General features: G+C 37.1%; 1 protein-coding gene across 4 annotated transcripts in view; it reads left to right on the top strand.

Annotated features, from left to right (window-relative positions):
• Window positions 1–14,469, top strand: part of UTRN (utrophin) — a 344,257-nt gene extending 329,788 nt beyond the window's left edge. For all 4 annotated transcript variants that reach the window (XM_014879021.2, XM_014879020.2, XM_014879022.2 and 1 more), the window contains 6 exons: window positions 861–1,019; window positions 1,383–1,626; window positions 7,353–7,461; window positions 8,904–8,990; window positions 11,649–11,671; window positions 12,344–14,469. In XM_014879021.2, the coding sequence (XP_014734507.1) occupies window positions 861–1,019; window positions 1,383–1,626; window positions 7,353–7,461; window positions 8,904–8,990; window positions 11,649–11,671; window positions 12,344–12,352 (631 nt within the window). In that variant the 3' untranslated portion in view covers window positions 12,353–14,469. The remainder of the gene's footprint in view (window positions 1–860; window positions 1,020–1,382; window positions 1,627–7,352; window positions 7,462–8,903; window positions 8,991–11,648; window positions 11,672–12,343) is intronic.
• Window positions 14,470–17,038: the final 2,569 nt, after the last annotated feature.

Below are 17,038 nucleotides of genomic sequence, written 5' to 3'. Positions count from 1 at the left end.
CCTATGGGTAAAGTTTGTACCAATATTTCATGGTATCATAAGGTGTGCAGTATCTGGTTTGTAGTCAATTAAAGGTGATAATTTAAGGAGGGTTTTCTTCAGCATTTATACTGCTGCAGCAATTTCTCTCTTAAAAAATGAATAGTATATGTTTTTCTGTTGTTGATTCATCCTTCTTGAGTAACCAAGCAAGCAAACTGTTTTTAAGATGTGATATTTTTCACTTGCTATCCATCTGACTTTATTTATGGAGAAAAGCAAGCAACTTGGAAAGTAAGGCACATCTATACAAAACCAAATTCACTTGGGTATTAAAGCATAATTGAAAGTGTCAGGACTTCTGTATCTCCTTACCAGAAAGTAATTTCATGTGAGTCAGGAGGAGGACAGTGTTATAGTTTATTTCTGTCCCCGAATCTCTAAGAAGGAAATCTATTACCAATGCAGAATTTCAAGGTATTTTATGTGCGTATCAAAATACGGGGAGAAAATGGAACTTTTTTTCTCTAATTTTAATGGGACTATTTTGTTTATTTGATTTATTTATTTTTAAGGCATTTCAAATCGGTCATTTTTGATTGATGATTTGACTGATTGCTCTTTCTTTTCAAACCACTAGCAGCATTTGTTCTCTATGCATAGATTAAACTAAACTGATTCTTTACTACAAATGAATCTCTTTTTCCTGTGCACTGTATGCTTATATGGTTTCCTTTCAGTATGGTTTTTAGGCTTAATTTCATCTCGCTTAGTCCTTTTCCATAAACAAACAAAAAAAACCCTCAGCTTGATAGATATGTTTGCTCACATAATAGATGTTTTACTGCTCTGTCTTTATCTGTGTTATTTTGTTGTTTCAGAGAGGATGAGCATGCCCTTATCCAGCAGTATTGTCAGACACTGGGAGGAGAGTCACCTGTGAGTCAGCCACAGAGTCCTGCTCAGATACTCAAGTCAGTGGAGAAGGAAGAGCGGGGAGAGTTGGAGCGTATCATTGCTGACCTTGAGGAAGAGCAAAGGTTTCATTATCATCCTACTGGTGTCTGATGTCATTTTGTTGTTGTTTGAGCCATGCACGTACTATGTTGAAGATGAGAAAGACTTAGAAGCTGTGATTTTAGCAAAAAAACCCCAAACAATCAAGGCATATGTTGTGCATAGCCTGGCTCTGTTAGAAGAGGGAGGTGTCTGTGAAGTAATAAATTAGTTTCACTTTTACTTCACTGCTGTTTTTTCAATCCCCCAGAAAACACAACTCAACACATTGTCTTTGAGCTATTTGTGTTGTTAGTTGGTGATGCTAATATTGATTGATCAAAGAAGTCTTTTATTTTCATTTACTTGATTAAGTCATCATTCTCCTCCACTTTTCAATATCCCAGGTGTCTGCAGATAGAATATGAGCAACTAAAGGAGCAGCATCTTCGGAGAGGAATAAACCCTCTTGCGTCACCTCCTGACTCCGTTGTGTCACCTCAGCATGCTTCTGAAGATGCTGAGCTCATTGCTGAAGCTAAACTCCTGAGGCAACATAAAGGCCGCCTGGAAGCAAGGATGCAAATCTTGGAAGATCACAATAAACAATTGGAGTCTCAGCTTCACCGGCTACGGCAGCTACTCGAGCAGGTACTTGTACACTGTGCCCCATATTGTTTCTACACAGTGGATTTCTTGGTGGAGCAAAGGCTTTGACATTTTACTGCAGGTATTTTCACCATGCACTCTTGGTCTGTTGCAATCAATAATTTCTAATGAGATATTTTTTCTTACCCTCTAGTATAACCCATGGTTAATGTCAAATGAGCAGAAAATGATTTTAAGTGCTGGAGTGACCATGGGAATTTAGGAAACACTGAGAATAACGCAAACAAGAACAATAGCTCAGCCACATCCCACTTTTGACTTCAGTTTAACCAGATCCTTTTCTTAAATAATATATTTATTTGTTGTCACAGTTAGTCACTCAGACGTCTCTTAGCATGCCAGAGACAGATGGCCAAAGATATATATCTGAAATACAAAGGAGCAGTTAATTACATTAAAATTCCAGTTCCTCTTGAGTAGCATATTTAGACCAATAAACTACAGCTAAGTGGTCTTTCACACAAGTAAATGCTGGAGGTAAAAGCATTTTAGCAAGTGCCGCTAGCTGGAGATCGTAGGGTTTTCTTTTTGGCAGAAGGAATGCTGATTGCTTTGGAAGTCACCATGTGCATACCTGGCTTATAGAAATAACAGGAGCAGCATATACCAGGTTTTGTATGAGATGGTAGTTTGTACTATGTCATGTGGGGAAGCTTGAGTAATGAAGATAAATTTGTATGAATGTTTTCTTCTAACTAAACATTACATTTGGGTCAGAGTACAATAAGACGAGGGTTTCCTGCCTTCCATGAGTCATATGATTGAAGTAGAGGATTTAACTAAGCCAAGAAAGAGGCTACATAAACCAGGTATTAAAATGGCCTAAGTTTCTGCTGTAGATGATACCCTCATTATAGAGATTTAGGTATTTGCTGTTTGTTTCACTGGCTGTCATTTTTTCTAGGCAGTTTTGGCTGAATAGGATTAAGATGCATCTGTTGCAATTACTTCCCTACCCCTCTAGCAGAGTAAATTTTTTTGTTGCTACTGTTATTCTAGCATTTTAATCAGTATTTGAGTGGCTATAATATTTCACAGGAAGATAGCAACTGGTGCACTGTTAGTAATAATTTATAAAGTAAGGATCTTGCTATATTTGACCAATACTTGGTCTTTTAGAGAAGGGTTTAAAATCTGCAAAGAAACATAGTTGAATAGAGCACAGAAGTTCTGCCAATGGTCACTTAGTGCTTAAAACAGAAACTTGTTCACCTCTTTAAATCCCCTTTTTTTCCCCTAATGAACTGAGGATGATCTTTTTTGAATCCTTATGCCATTGTTAGTAACACCTTTAGAGTATACGTTTTTGTTGTGGTAAAATGGGTGGGAGAAGGGATAGTAATTCTTTCTTATCAGTTCTGCCTTTGGAATTTTCTAGGCACTCTGCAGCTTTTGGGTTCAGATAGGTAAAATAGCATAGAGGTGACCTTTTTAAATATTTCTGACTTTTTACACCTCATTTACTGTATACTGTTGCTCTTTTGCTTTCTGTCCACATTGTCCTGTCTCTGTGGGAATCATGCCATGCTTCTGATTGTTCCAAGTATTATTTCCTAAGGTCTTTGTTTCTTCTCTGTCATTTAATAAAGTGGCTTGTACAGAGTCAAGTACATGCATTATTTCTTCTATAACATATCTGTGGCTTTTCAATATGCCTTTCTATACATATCATTACTTAATTTACTGGATGTTTTGCAAGCTATTTCCAGAATGTTGAAGATACTCCCCTGATGGGGATTAGAAATTAGAAATAATATGAATTTTTAGTAATGCTTTTTGAAATTTATTTTGACATTAACAGAATTATGAAGCAGCACTGATTTCCATTACTGCCCCTTTTCTGAAAATATGACCAGTCCTTCAGCATGTTTGCTGTTCCATCAGCTTGGTCACTATCTACCTTTCAGGAAAGCCTTTATCTTTTTCACTGCTTGGGGAGGGCCTTTATTGAAAGCCTTTTTATATTTATTTGTTTCTTTTGCTTTTACTGGCTGTCCCAGTTAATTTTAGTGGATAAAAGGAATTTCTTTTCTTATTAATGAGATGGATGATTTGCAAGAAAGATGTTCATAAGTCTCAATCTCAAAATATATAACAACAGTATAATTGCTAGTATTAAAGGACAAAACTGTCTTGCAGCAGTGTCTTTGCCATGGCTGGCATTTTATACCATCTCTCTTTCTATTCTATCATCAGCAAGTCTTCCCATTGCTCTTCTTCACTAGCCTCCTGACTGGTGTTTTATACCACTGAGTATAAAATAGGGACTGAGGGGTTTTTTTTCTCCAAAAGATTGGAATTAGTCTGTCTACACAAATATTGGGATAGAGAGTTAATGAAATTTAGAAACTTTAATGTAGTAACTGCTTAATCTAGATGAGAGCATTCTAGGGCATTCTTTAGAGAGCACCTTTAGCAAAAATATGCATGCATCCTCACTGCACATTTGTCTACTTCAGGTCACAATTCTGAGGTTACCATACTATTTTTATTTTAGTAAGCCCAAAGGATTGGTAGCTGTCACAGAATGTTGTCATTTTTTGTCTGCCTGATTGATTAGGGTGCCAAAGAGGAAGGTGAAATAGAACTGGCATGTGACAGCTTTGATACCAACATGTTAATCAGACAGAGAAAAAACAAAGAAGCCGTTCTCATTTTTCTTTCTTCAGCCTTTATAGATACTGCATTTGCAAAGTCAAAGCAAGACCTCTTATGAAGGGCATTTAAAGTCTGTTTGGATTTTTCTCGGTTTTGTCTGAGCTGAATAGAGGTTTCATATTGGATTTGATATTGAAGTTTGTGGGAGCTAAAATCATCTGTCAACAGCTCTATGATCAGAGAGTAAATAGGGGCTGCAACTCTCTCTCCAGCTGAAAGCAGCAGAGCTTTATCAGAAAAGTGCAGGAGAATTTGTTTCTCTTGTAGCTGGGAGAAAAATTCTGGAGCAAGAAGAAACATCTGTAATGAATGTGGTAGTAAAATTGGCATTTTTGAGGTTTCTTGTGATTCAGACTGGGTACACTGAGGTTTAGTTTGTTTTTTACCAAAAGCAGCAGAAGTCAAGGAAAGAGCAGCTAAGTCTTAGCTATCCATTAGCCACTGAGCACTTCAGGCTCTTCTTGGGGAAAGACACCAGCAGGAGGCAGAGTGAAATAAGGTGCTGCAGATTAAAACTGGTTGAAATAAATATCTCCTTTGAAGTGCATTAAAAAACTGTTGTAATACAGAAGCAAAACCACAATTTCAGAGTTTTCTGGAGAAGGACTTATTTGTCCCTTCATATCTTTGCTTGGTTTTACCTAAGAAGTTTGAAAACTCCCTGAAACTGGAGTTGGAAACTCCTCCCTCATTCCTACAAAGGCATGTTCAGCATCCCTGCTTTTATTTCTTTCAAGAAGCAGCAGCAGCTGTATAATAACATCTAGAGATATTTGCTTTTTGGTTTCTGGCTTAAGGGTTGTCTTCTGAGCTGTTTTGAATGAGAATACTTGAATTTCATGATGCCAGAAATGGGTTAGGATGGAAGTGCTCATATTTTGTAGGTGTTATATAATTGGAGTCAAATAGAATGTGATTTTCCACTGTTATTTTTCTCAAGTTCTCTAACAATAAAATTGTTAAATCTTGTAAATACATGCAGATATATCTATATCCTCAACTGGTTTGCATTTAACATTTTCCAGTATGTGATTATTATATTAACGCAATTATACCACCACCACAAACCTTCACTTTCTGCTCCAAACCCCACTCTTCAGCTGCTTAACAATATTGTCCTTAATTTGGGAGAAGAGTTTGGTTTGTTTAAGCTTTTCTTTTTGTTGCAGTCACTGGAACTATGCAGTGCAACATTTATCAGTATATTTAAATGAAAATAAAGTAATCAGGCACTGCTGTCTGATTAGAAGATGCTGGTTTTGTGGGTTTTGACTTGTTTTCAAATCCAGCTGCAGTATTTCATTCTGACTGCTAGAGCAATGGATGGTACATCAGTGTAAGGTATTCCGAGTATGTTTTGTTTTCTCTCAGTTTTTCCACTTATGGTCCTTGTGCTCTGCAGTGCTCTAATATCACGTCCAATAGAACTTCTAAGTGGTACCATGACTAACTCATCACCTGAGTTTGTAGGCATTTAGTTTCTGTCTACCAGCATGAACTGTTGACTTTGCAGTGCCTTGCTATCCTTGACTGAGCCTATGTGTTGCTGTGCTGCAGTTTTGTATGTCCAGCACAGATCTTCTCATTCACTCTCATTCATCTGTGCTCAATTTATTCATAGTTGCTGCTTGAACAGGGCCAGAGGCAGAGATTTACTCCAGGTGCATGTTTGCATTTTGAATTATTCACATTCTCTCTGTTCATCTGTTTGTGGGATGGGCAAGCAATGACTGCTGCTAGAGTTAGTTTTGTTGTTCTGTATTGAAGGGACTCTTAACCTTTGGAGAATTTGCTTCCTCTCTTTGCCATTACAGCTCTAACATTTTGGACAGTGGTTTCTGGCAATACAGAATTGCCTGGGTTAAATTATCCCAGAGTTCTTTGATTTAAAATCACCACATTCATTTTACTTAGACTCTTTAGCTGGATTGAAGCCTGGTACTGAGAAGCAAATTACTTAACTACCTGATAGTAATTCACTGTTCATAGAGGTATCTTGACAGTAAAATCCTTCTCTGGCTTGAAAACATTTCCATTTTTCTTTGTCTCCTATGCAGACTAATATTTCTTGGTTTATTCTTTTAGTCAAAGCTGGCCTTTAGTATTGTCATGCTTAAAGAGATGAGATTTAGAGGAGTTTTACTGAAGATTGTTTTTCTTAAGTTGGAAGCTATCTCAAGAAATTGAGTATTTTAGTTAAGACTGTGAAGTGCAAAGGAGCAAACTTGTGCAGAAATTAACAGCCATTCTGTATTCTAACTCTGCATCAAATCTCATAGTTATTCGAGGTACTTGCTCAGTTTCAAAAAGACCTTAAAGCAATGAGCTTCTGTATTACTTTACTATCTGCTTTTGATAGATTTACTTAAAAAACCTGCTCCTTAAGCTGTTCAGAAGTAATTTCATGATTTGCAATCAAAAAGATAAGTGATAGCAGCAACAATTTCAGCTACATCTACATCAGATGTAAATATTCACTTCCCCCCCCCCCCCCAGAAAAATCACATCTGGAGCTCAAATACTGTATTGCTAGTATCTTCCTCGAAAGAATTTTTAAAAGAAGGAAGGAAGGAAGGAAAAGAAGGGAAAAATGTCTGAATAAGGTCCCTTCCAATATGGGAAGGCCCCCTAGCTGAATGTCCTATTTGTGTGTGTATATGTGTGTATATACCCATGCAGATAAATACAACCCAAATAATCCCATTGTGTACTTTCTGCAGAGCGGGATGGGAACCTTGGCATACAGTGTGTGTTGTATATTACATTGTGTTTTTGTGATGCAACAGAACATTGTTTTTAACAAGACCATCAACTGGAGTCTGTGAGAGCTCTTCTTAAGTCTAAATTTTCTTTTAACTAGTTCTTGGGTTTTGGTGGGGTTTTTTTACCCCTTATCAGTTGTATGGACCTAAGCCAACTTTCAATAGTTTGGAGGACAAACAAGAAAGAGAACATAAAAAGGGAAAGGAACAAGATGGCTGCATACAAGCCTGCAATTAAATTATGTGGATACAAGTAACATAAATTTGTTTCTTCTTGTCTTTATGTAGCCTGAGTCAGACTCCCGGGTCAATGGCACCTCCCCCTGTGCCTCGCCCCAGCACCCTGCCCTCGGCTTCCCATTGGAGCAGGACACCAGTTCACAGTTCCATCAGACAGGTGGGTGTTCTGATCAGATGGTGTGCTCATGATGGGTTTGTTGGCACTTTCTGGTGTAAACTGTGATTTGTAAATCAAAAGGAGTGGATCTTTGCGATGCTTCTGCTCAGTGCAGCTGGAGGTGTTGCTTCCTCACACTTGGGAAGAGCTGCAGTATCTTAAGAATCCATGTGACCCTGAATTACAGACTTTTGTCGATAGACTCCTCGGTTCCATCTATTCTGACCAAGTGAATTTACTAGGCAAATCTATCCTCACTGAAAGGGGAACCAGACTTCATTGGACTGAAGTGGCCAAGAGCTGTTTGTCCTACAGTACACACATGGGCCCAAGTAATGTGTCAGATACAGGATCAAATGTCCAAATCATGTAATCTACACTTGCTCTCTGCTTTAAAAATTCTTGTGCAACCTCTGCTTACCCTGGTATTTTGGTGTTCCCACTCCCAAAAGGTTCACATCTTCAGCAAGAATTCAATATTTATGGGTACAGGCTCTTCACATAAAGGGATTTCTCTCTTGAAAGATTATGTTAAATTCTCTGGTATCAGAACTCATTAATTTCACCAGGAGATAGCAGAAATAACTACATGCCATTGCATGGTCAAAAGTAGGGGAAAAGGGAAAATATTTTTCTGAAATTATTTTAGGTACAAGTTCCTCCTGGTTTTGATTTTAAGCCTTGTGTTGTAGATTAAATATTGTTTCTATAGAAAACAGGAAAATATTCTCTTACATTCTGAACATTTTTTCATTCAGCATTAATGTGTGTTTTTGCTTTATCTGGAAAAACATGGAATTTCGTTGAGTCTGATTTCATGCAGTGAAAAGATGCAGTATGAAAGATGCTGTCCAATAAAACTGCCAACAACACAGCCAGTTATGTTCTCTAACCGTTCTCTTGGCTAATTTTAACCATCATTTTTCAAAGAGATGGCAAGGAGGATTTTAGCACAACTGAAATGGCTGGTACATATTGAATAAAGACCATCTAAAAGATAAATGTTGGAATTTTTTCAGAGAAAGAATGTGTATTCACTCTGAAATTTACATGACAAATCATCTGCAATTGGAACAGAATTTTAATAGAGTAGCTACCGAGTTTCATTCCCTCATCTTGTCATTTTATTTATTTTAACTGTAAATTTTTATGTACTGTTCCTTGCTGGCAACTTCTAGTTAAATCCTGGATGCAATGTTTAAGTTTTATTAAAAGAAATGAGTTTGACTGCAAATCAATAATGTAACTTTCACGTCCTCTCCCAAGGCTGGCAATTATTAATGATAGTCCTTGCACATTACAAAGACTTCAGGTACTGTTTTCCCTTGAAATATAAAGAAGTAATTAACTGGAAGGTTGGCTAAGAATGCCTTTTAGAATGTTGTTGTCATTTTTTTTTTCTTCTCTTGTTACAAAATTCAATTTTTGTTGTCATATTGCAGATGACTTGTTAGCTCCTCCTCATGATACCAACACAGATCTAACAGATGTTATGGAGCAAATCAACAACACATTTCCAGCTTGCTGCTGTAAGTTTAACAAAGTATATCTCTGAGAATCAGAGTGAATTTGAGGTGGTCTTTTGAAGAAAAAGAATCATTCTTGTGGTATTGATTAGGAAAATAAGTATCTCTGAGGGGATTTCTTGTGTAGATATGCAAGCTCTATGATTCTGTCCCTTAAAATTCCTCAATAGACACTATTTGTGAAGATAGATAAATGTTCTTGTTTTAAGTGGAAGTGATTCACTATAACAAAAGCCTGTAGCTGAATGTGGAATTTTCAGCAGGGCCTACATAAGGGGAAAGACATCTAGAATCTCACTAGCTGCTGATAGAAACCTTTTGTAGAACTTAAGTGAATGTAGATTCAGAATTTCTGAATGCAGTTTTTGTAATAAAGCTTGGAAAAAATGTCCTTAGACAATTAGTCCTTAGACTAATTACTGAACTAGTTATTAAATAGAACAGAGGAAATCTGTGAATGCAGCATGTAAAAACTTGCCCTGCTTAAATGCATTGGAAGTTGATATTTTATTCAGTGTTTGTTAAAGAGAGATCAAAAGGAAAACTAGCTTGTTCCTATGCATGTCTTGTATCAGCTAACATACATTTCCACTGATCCTCCTCCTTCCAGTGTTACTGCACTAGCAAAAGTGAGAAGCTGTTTCATGTATTTTGATGGGGTTTGCAAAATACATTTATACATATACACATCTCTATATATATATAAATCTCTCTATATATTTAAGCTCTTTTTCCTTAGAAAAACAGTACTGAAAACTTTGATATATTCTCAAAACTATTGAAAGTTGCAAATGAAATATAATAATGGTCAGTTTTAAAAGGCTTTTTATGCCCAGTCCTTTTGGAAGCATCAAGACTCAATTCTATGCTATTTTGTAAATTCTGTGAACCCTGTTAAAATACCTCTTTTATCTCTTGAACATACATTGTTTGATTGTGACAAGCTGCATCACAGAAGATGCAACTTGCATGTTTTGAAAAAGCAAATTAGGTTGTAGCAAAAAAGGTCTTATTTCAGCTGTCCTTTTTGATTTTTGATGAGTTCAACAATTCATAGCCCCTTGTTCTGCAAATTAAGGATTTGATTCTAGGGAGCATCACATTTGAAGTCAACAGCTAGTGGAGCTGCTCAGCACACCTTGAGGGTGTGTGTATACAAATCAGTATAAAATGCAATTCAAGCATTTGTTCTTGGTTTTTCAAATTAATGTCTTGCTATGTGACTATACAGCTACATGGTCGTTTGGCCCAAATGAATTTAAAGAAAATTACATTGTGTCAGGACAAGCTTGGTAATGATGGCTGTTCTCCATTACTGGAAAACAGAAAAATTTTCTCTGATTCCATGAACAAACACCTTGAATGAGACAGGAGAATACTGCAAGTGAAAACCATGGCCCCTTCCTGTTGTGAAGTCTATCTGAGCATTTAAGATTAAAAGAAGGCACAGTTCCAAATTTCATGTGATTTTTTTCCCTGCTGTCAGGCTAAACCACCTTCCCCTAGTTAGTAGGTACTACTTATGTTTACTCTCATTCAGTCATTCTATGACATCTTTTGCTTGGGAGTAAATTTTTTTGACTGTCAGATTCATATCATAAATGTTTCAGAAGCCTGGAATGAGGATTATTAGTCTGGCCTTCCCAAAAAACTGTGTTAGACTCTGAGTTTTGCTAAGGAAGACCGTAATAGATGATCTAAGTCCATCATCTCTTCCTGTGGCCATTTGAGAGGGAACTGTCTTCCTGGCTGGACATTTGTTGAATCTATTCTGTAAAACTTTAAATGATGTAAGTTACATGGACTCTCTAGACATCACAGTATTCCTTAAAGAATAACCTTGATGAATAATATCCTTAGCTTCTTTGTTATACCCAAGCTCAATTTCATCAAAAAAGCCTTCATGTGTAACATCTCATTATCAATTATTAAAAAAAAAAAAGTAAAAAACTTCCTTCACAGCCTCATCTTTACTTTTCTCTTCTGCCATGGCCACAGTCTCCATTAAGGAATTACTAGCATCTGAGCGTTATGCAGATAATTTTTATCCCATTTGACTGTTTAACAGAGATAGTTGTCTTACTTGCTTTATTTGTTTTTGTGGGTTTCAGGTTATAAGTTTTCTTGAAATAATATGTCAAATATCCTTTATGAAGCAATTATTCATATAGTAAGCAATGCTTTTAATGGTGGATTTTGTTGGTTTGTGGTTTGTTGGTTTTTTGGGGTTTTTTTTTTGTCCTTCGGATCCACTGGTCATGGATATAATGCCCTTTTTTCTTTCCTTAGTTAAGTCATTGGTTCTCAGAAGTAGGCAGATGTACAACACTATGCAGAAGCCTTGTCTGTGCATCTGAGTGATGTCCAGAACAGAGCATTTTAAACAGATGATACTGTAATATCAATACTGAGTGGTTTCTATAGCTACAAATAGTAAAAATGAAACAATTAATATTAACTATATCATTATAATGCTATAAATTTGTTAAAAGTAAGTTTGTGAAGAATTAAACCATCACATTTCTAGTTAAATGTTTAGTCTTTTAAAGATAAGTCTTTTTGTTCTTTAGTAGTATGTATTTTCCTGTTGATAACTTTGTTTTTAAACTGTCAAGATGCAGAATCATGTAAATTTCTAACCTTTTTTATTTCTATTTGCAGCAAGTTTCACTGGCAGACCACAGGTATGAGACATGTTTACATTCTTGCATAAGCATTAGAGACAAAGTAAAGCAAATGAAAAGTTCCGTTAAAGCAGGGGGGCCAGGGTGGTTTTTGTCTACATTTTTCCTTAGAGGCCTCTTTGGAAGGCTGATACAACAGAAAGGTCAGATTTCAGAATACCACAGGTAACAGAAAATTTCTATTAGGTCAGGCACTGCCACAGGTATTATTGTATTATGGCAGGTCTGCATTGCTATCCAGATGGAACCAGCTTGCATTTATTTGGGCCAATTAGTTTCAAGCCAATGTGAGCGTGCAAGATCAAAGCTGGTTCTTGCAAAGACATCCATATGTCCTTGTGCCCTGGTGCCCACTGCTCCGCTTTCAGGAGTGTGGGCACCACTGCACAAGGATCAGGAGCCACACAGCACCTTAGGCATTAGATTAAGCTGTGCTGAATAGGCAACCACTTCAACAGGAACTTAAAACACTGTGATGTTGTAAACTTAGATTTCTTTTAACTATATGCCTCAATTACTTGCTGAGTTTCAGACAGGCCAATGCATGTAGATTTCTAAAATGTAGGGGTTTTGTAAGACGATGTGACAGTCCTGAGCTGACTGAGCCCAGAGCAGTTGGAAGTTTCTGTGTGTGCTAACGTGTGGTTCTGATGTTGTTTCTCATCACGACAGGCCATGTGAAGTGTCCATTGGGATGCCAGCCAGTGCTTCCTGGCGTGCAGTGCAGCCCTTTCTGCAGCCTGCCGGCCGCACATTCCGCCTCATCAGAATCCTGCACGGGACCCCGGGACACGCCGTGCGCTCCCACCGCGTGTCCTCCATGAAACAGTGCAACACTGAATACCCAAAGACGAGGATGTTGTTTTTATAGTATCTTTTGTTTTTCCTTCTTCCCTTTCTATGCAACTGTAAATTAACGAGCAGTGGAATATTTGTCACTGATTTGTATAAATATACAGCCAGGGGAAAAGGGGCAGGGGCTTTATATACGTTCTTTTTGATAATCGTAAAGAGAACTGCATAGGGAGTTTGGAGCAAAACGTTACATTTATACATTCCTTTCAGCTCTTTGCTTTTGCATTGTAAAGAACCCTTAGTTATATTCTCACACATGTAATATTCTGTACTGATTATTTGTATGCTAACCATCTGACCACACAGATTTCAGAATATTCTTGCATTGTTTTCAGCGTTGGCATTTGAAGTTCCCATAATCTGCATTATTGTTACAGGTTAACAACAATTATCATTAGGTGCAAGATACAGTATTTTAATTCAATTAAACAAAGTAAACTCTCATTTCAAGTCATAATTAGCATCCTCATGTACCTAAGTGGTATTTTTAACTTCCTTTTTTTAATTTCCATCCAACACTCCATTTGGAGGATTATTTTTTTAAACTTTACATTGAATCAGGAGATAGCTAAAAAGAGGACTTAGATGATAGCTTCAGTTGGTTTTAGTAAGAACTAAGTTAGTGTAATCCTTCCCAACTTTGTTCCAAGACAAAGCTTTGCTGTTCCCTGCTGGGCCAAACTTGCTTCAAGTTTTGGAATTTACAGTCTACGAAGTAAAGCTCATTTCTGTGAGATCCCTTTCTTTTGTCTGCCTCTTGGAAATGAAGAGACAATTAGAAAGCCCTTTCCAATACTATCAGCAACAGAACTTTCTCCAGAACTGCAATGTACTTAGATATGATCATTTGGCATTGTAATCTTGCAGATCATCCTTATCTTGAAAATAATTTATTTATTTTATTACTTTTGATAAGGATAATTGTGGAGAAGTATGTCATCAATCATCTGATCTCTAGTATAAAGATTATCATAAGAGATTTTAATGCCTTCACAGAGTTTACAATGCTGCATGGACACTTGCTTTAATTCTAGGACATACCTTTAACTGGTAAAACTGCATGCAATATCTTTCATGTAAAGTAAAGAGAAACAAAGCTGTGTTGTTCTTAATTATTACTGAAGGAAAAAAAGAACAAGCTTATCTTAAAATGGTATTGAAAGAATTGTAAAATTCTCTACTGCTACTAAAAAAATGCTAGGGGACATAAAAAAGCAGGTCAGGAATATCTAGTGGCTTTGTGAAGTTTTGCCAGCCAGACTGTCCTGCACCCACAGTATTTACTCCTGAGCTACTGCTGCTCAAGGATTCAGGCACAGTGTTGACCACCTTCTGCTGTTGACACCAGTGCCAGTTCTTTCTGAACCCTTTGGCAAATTATTTAACCACTCTGCCTCTGTTTTCCCATCTGTAAAGTGGGGATGATAGTGCTTACCTCTCAAAGGTGATGTAGGACTTAGCATTTCTACAGAGCTTTTCAGGCACTAAGTATTAGTCTTGAGCAAGTGGAGCAAAGTTGTAAAGGTGAGAAGATGCTGCCTCCTATTAAAATATAATGTAGTTATTCTGAGAAGAAAAAAACCCACATTTTACAGAAGAGGAAAACCATGACCACCTTTCTACCTCAGACCTATCTTCATAAGTAGTATTGGAAATAGCTTTATAGTCTGTTCTCTGCAAAGTACTTGGCTTTTATCAAGCTACATAATTCTCTAGGCAAAGAATCTTTAAAAATACTCCCAGCATAAGTATAAAAAGAAATCAGTAGTGAATTTGGTGGGTTTTATTTTTGTTCTGAATATGAGGTTATGTATAAAGTTGTTTTTTGCCCGTGTTTGTATGCATCCTTTGTCCTCTGCTGCCAAGTAAATGCTGCTTCAAACACTACATTGTAACATTCTTCCTATGAGACAATAATAAATAAAAGGAATATATTGCAGTAACATGAGAAAAAGTATGGAGTTCTTCCAAATTTTGTGGGCTTCGAGGATGGCACTTCTCACTGCTAAATGCTGAAAATTTCATTCTGAAGATTAACATGAGCAAGCTGTGATAGGCAATTTCTATGTCCTAGTTTTTTCTCTGTGTGGTTTGAGTTTATATAAATGAGATGTAGTGTTTTTTTCTTCATAAATTTTGCATATTTTCTCTAGTTTTCCATCTTTAGTCTGGAATCCTTCACAGTTTCATGGCAGGTAGTAAATCTGATCACTGAGAAGCAGACTGATTTTTTTTTTTTTTTAACGTTCTGTATATGTATTACAGAACAGCAATAATGCATTAAACCCTGTCAAATAGGAGAACTGCATATTAGTCTTCAGGGTTTTGGTGGCTTTCAGTCAACATGCTCAGCTGAACCACAGCATTAGGTATTCTGTCAGAAAGTGTATTTTCTACCTTGTTCTGCTTTCAGGTATTTGCATTAATGCAAGTTATGTTAATGACTGTGTTAGAGTTGCTACACTTAAAGGAGAAAAAAATCCAAAGCCCTAACAATTCTGTTTCCTTATCATAACAGTTGGCACTGGTTTCATGTTTAGTGGTTGGGTTTTTTTAAAACTCTAACAAATGTTAAACATAAGTGTAAAACTGATGACCTTTTCCATCAGTTTGTGAAAGGATCATTAACAAGTAAGTTGTAGTGAAATATAATTCTTTAAGTGATTCAGCAGTTAGCAAGGAATTTAACTACAGAAACAGTAATATATCAACTCAAAATAAGTTCTGTATTCAGAACAATAAATGTATCTTAAGAGGAAGAGACTACTCAATTAAGGCATGTATTAAACCACGCAATCTATCATTTTTAAGAAAGTAAACATTTTAGTTATATGTTTGTAGAGTAGGAGGCAGCAGAAGAGAAGAGGTGTGGATCAGTATCAGGGCCTGACTTTGGGAATAATTTATGAAAGTGCTCCTATCTACAAGTTGCACCCTCTGTACCTTGATTGCCAAGGTCACAGGCACCAGAGTTCAGTGATGATGCCACCTGCAAGGAAAGTACTCAGCTTAAAAAAATCATCCTTCAGTGCTGTGCCACAAAGGTCCCTAGAGACAGGGGAAACAGAATGGCACACACTTCTCACCAGCCACAGGGCTTTTCTCAAGGGTGTTGGGGACAATATATGGCCACCTCTGGTTCTCCATGCACAATGCAATGGTGAGCACTCCCTCCCTTCTCCACACAGCTTTTACCTTTAAGCACTAACCAGCCTCTTGTGCTGTTGTCAGGCCCAATAAAGCCAAGCTGATACTTTTCATGAGAAGGATTGTGTCTTAGTCAAAAATACACATCTATGCAAAACATCAGGAGGGACAGCCTCCTGCACAGCCCAGAATGGATTGGTTGATAGCATATCAGTTTAAATTCTCATTAGAAAACACCCTTAAGCTGTAGTATTAACATGTCAGTTCATTTTCTCAGAGAAGATGCAAGATTGATGCATCTAATTAAAAATCAGAGGGTAGAAATCCTTCTGCTATTGGGGCTTCATCTTCAGGGGCACTTTCACAGTGAAACAGTCACCTTAGTATGGGTAGTATTACTTTTTTGACTAAGAGGAGACTCTTCACATGTCCAAAACCAAGACAGTTAAGGTTATGAGACACCAGCCCTGCTAGGTCAGAAATACTGGATACAGACCATCAGTATGCACATGACAATTCGTGGCACCTCCCTGTCCTGGGTGAGGGGTTCTGTCGTCTCTTCTGTTATTTCTGCTGTTGGAAAAAACCCACCAACAAACACAATCAACCACAAAACAACCCCAATAAGCCCACCAAATGACAAAATGAAAAAACCCAAAATCCTATGTTCAGCCAAATTAAAAATGTATTACTGTAATGGGCAAGTTTTGGATTTATGCAGAAGACCAAAATACTATTTTAAGCATTTCCAGTACAAATTGCCCCTTGGGAAAGAATTTGTTCATTATATATATATATATTGTTCTCTACTTCAATATGGAGTTTCCCTAAGAAAAGCCTTCATGAAGGCATTTTTTTTGCAGCACTGCAAAACTGAAAAATGGATCTTGTCTCTTGTCACACAGAAATGAAGACATCATGCCATATGGCTAAGAATTCTGTTCCCACAACAACAGCAATAAAATCAGTCTTACAAATCCTGGCAAGGTGTAAATTGATAACAGTGGGGTATGAAAAAAAAACAAACAACTTTTAGAGGGGAAAAGAATATTTGAACAGAAAGAGATCTCTTGCGTCTTAGAAGGAAAGAAGCTCTCAGTCATCAGCTGCTGCGTTCCTCAAACAGTGTTCTTGAGGCAGGAAAGGTGAAATCATTCTTGGCTCACAGCTTTGGGAGCATATCTTCTGTCTTCAGTGCCACTTTCATGATGTGCTAGCAAAAATTACAGTCCTTACAACTTTAAATTTATACATAAGAAAGAGCAGCTACATGCAAGTGCAGCAGCCACCTTCAGAAGGGGTAGGTATTGTTTTTCAGGAGCTGCTTTTTTAAACACCTCTGAGACACCAAGAGTGGGCTGGCTC

The sequence above is a fragment of the Sturnus vulgaris genome, chromosome 3 (genome assembly GCF_052056855.1).
Source record: "Sturnus vulgaris isolate bStuVul1 chromosome 3, bStuVul1.hap1, whole genome shotgun sequence".
Classification (NCBI taxonomy): Eukaryota; Metazoa; Chordata; class Aves; order Passeriformes; family Sturnidae; genus Sturnus; species Sturnus vulgaris.
This window is presented reverse-complemented; position numbering and strand designations above follow the sequence as displayed.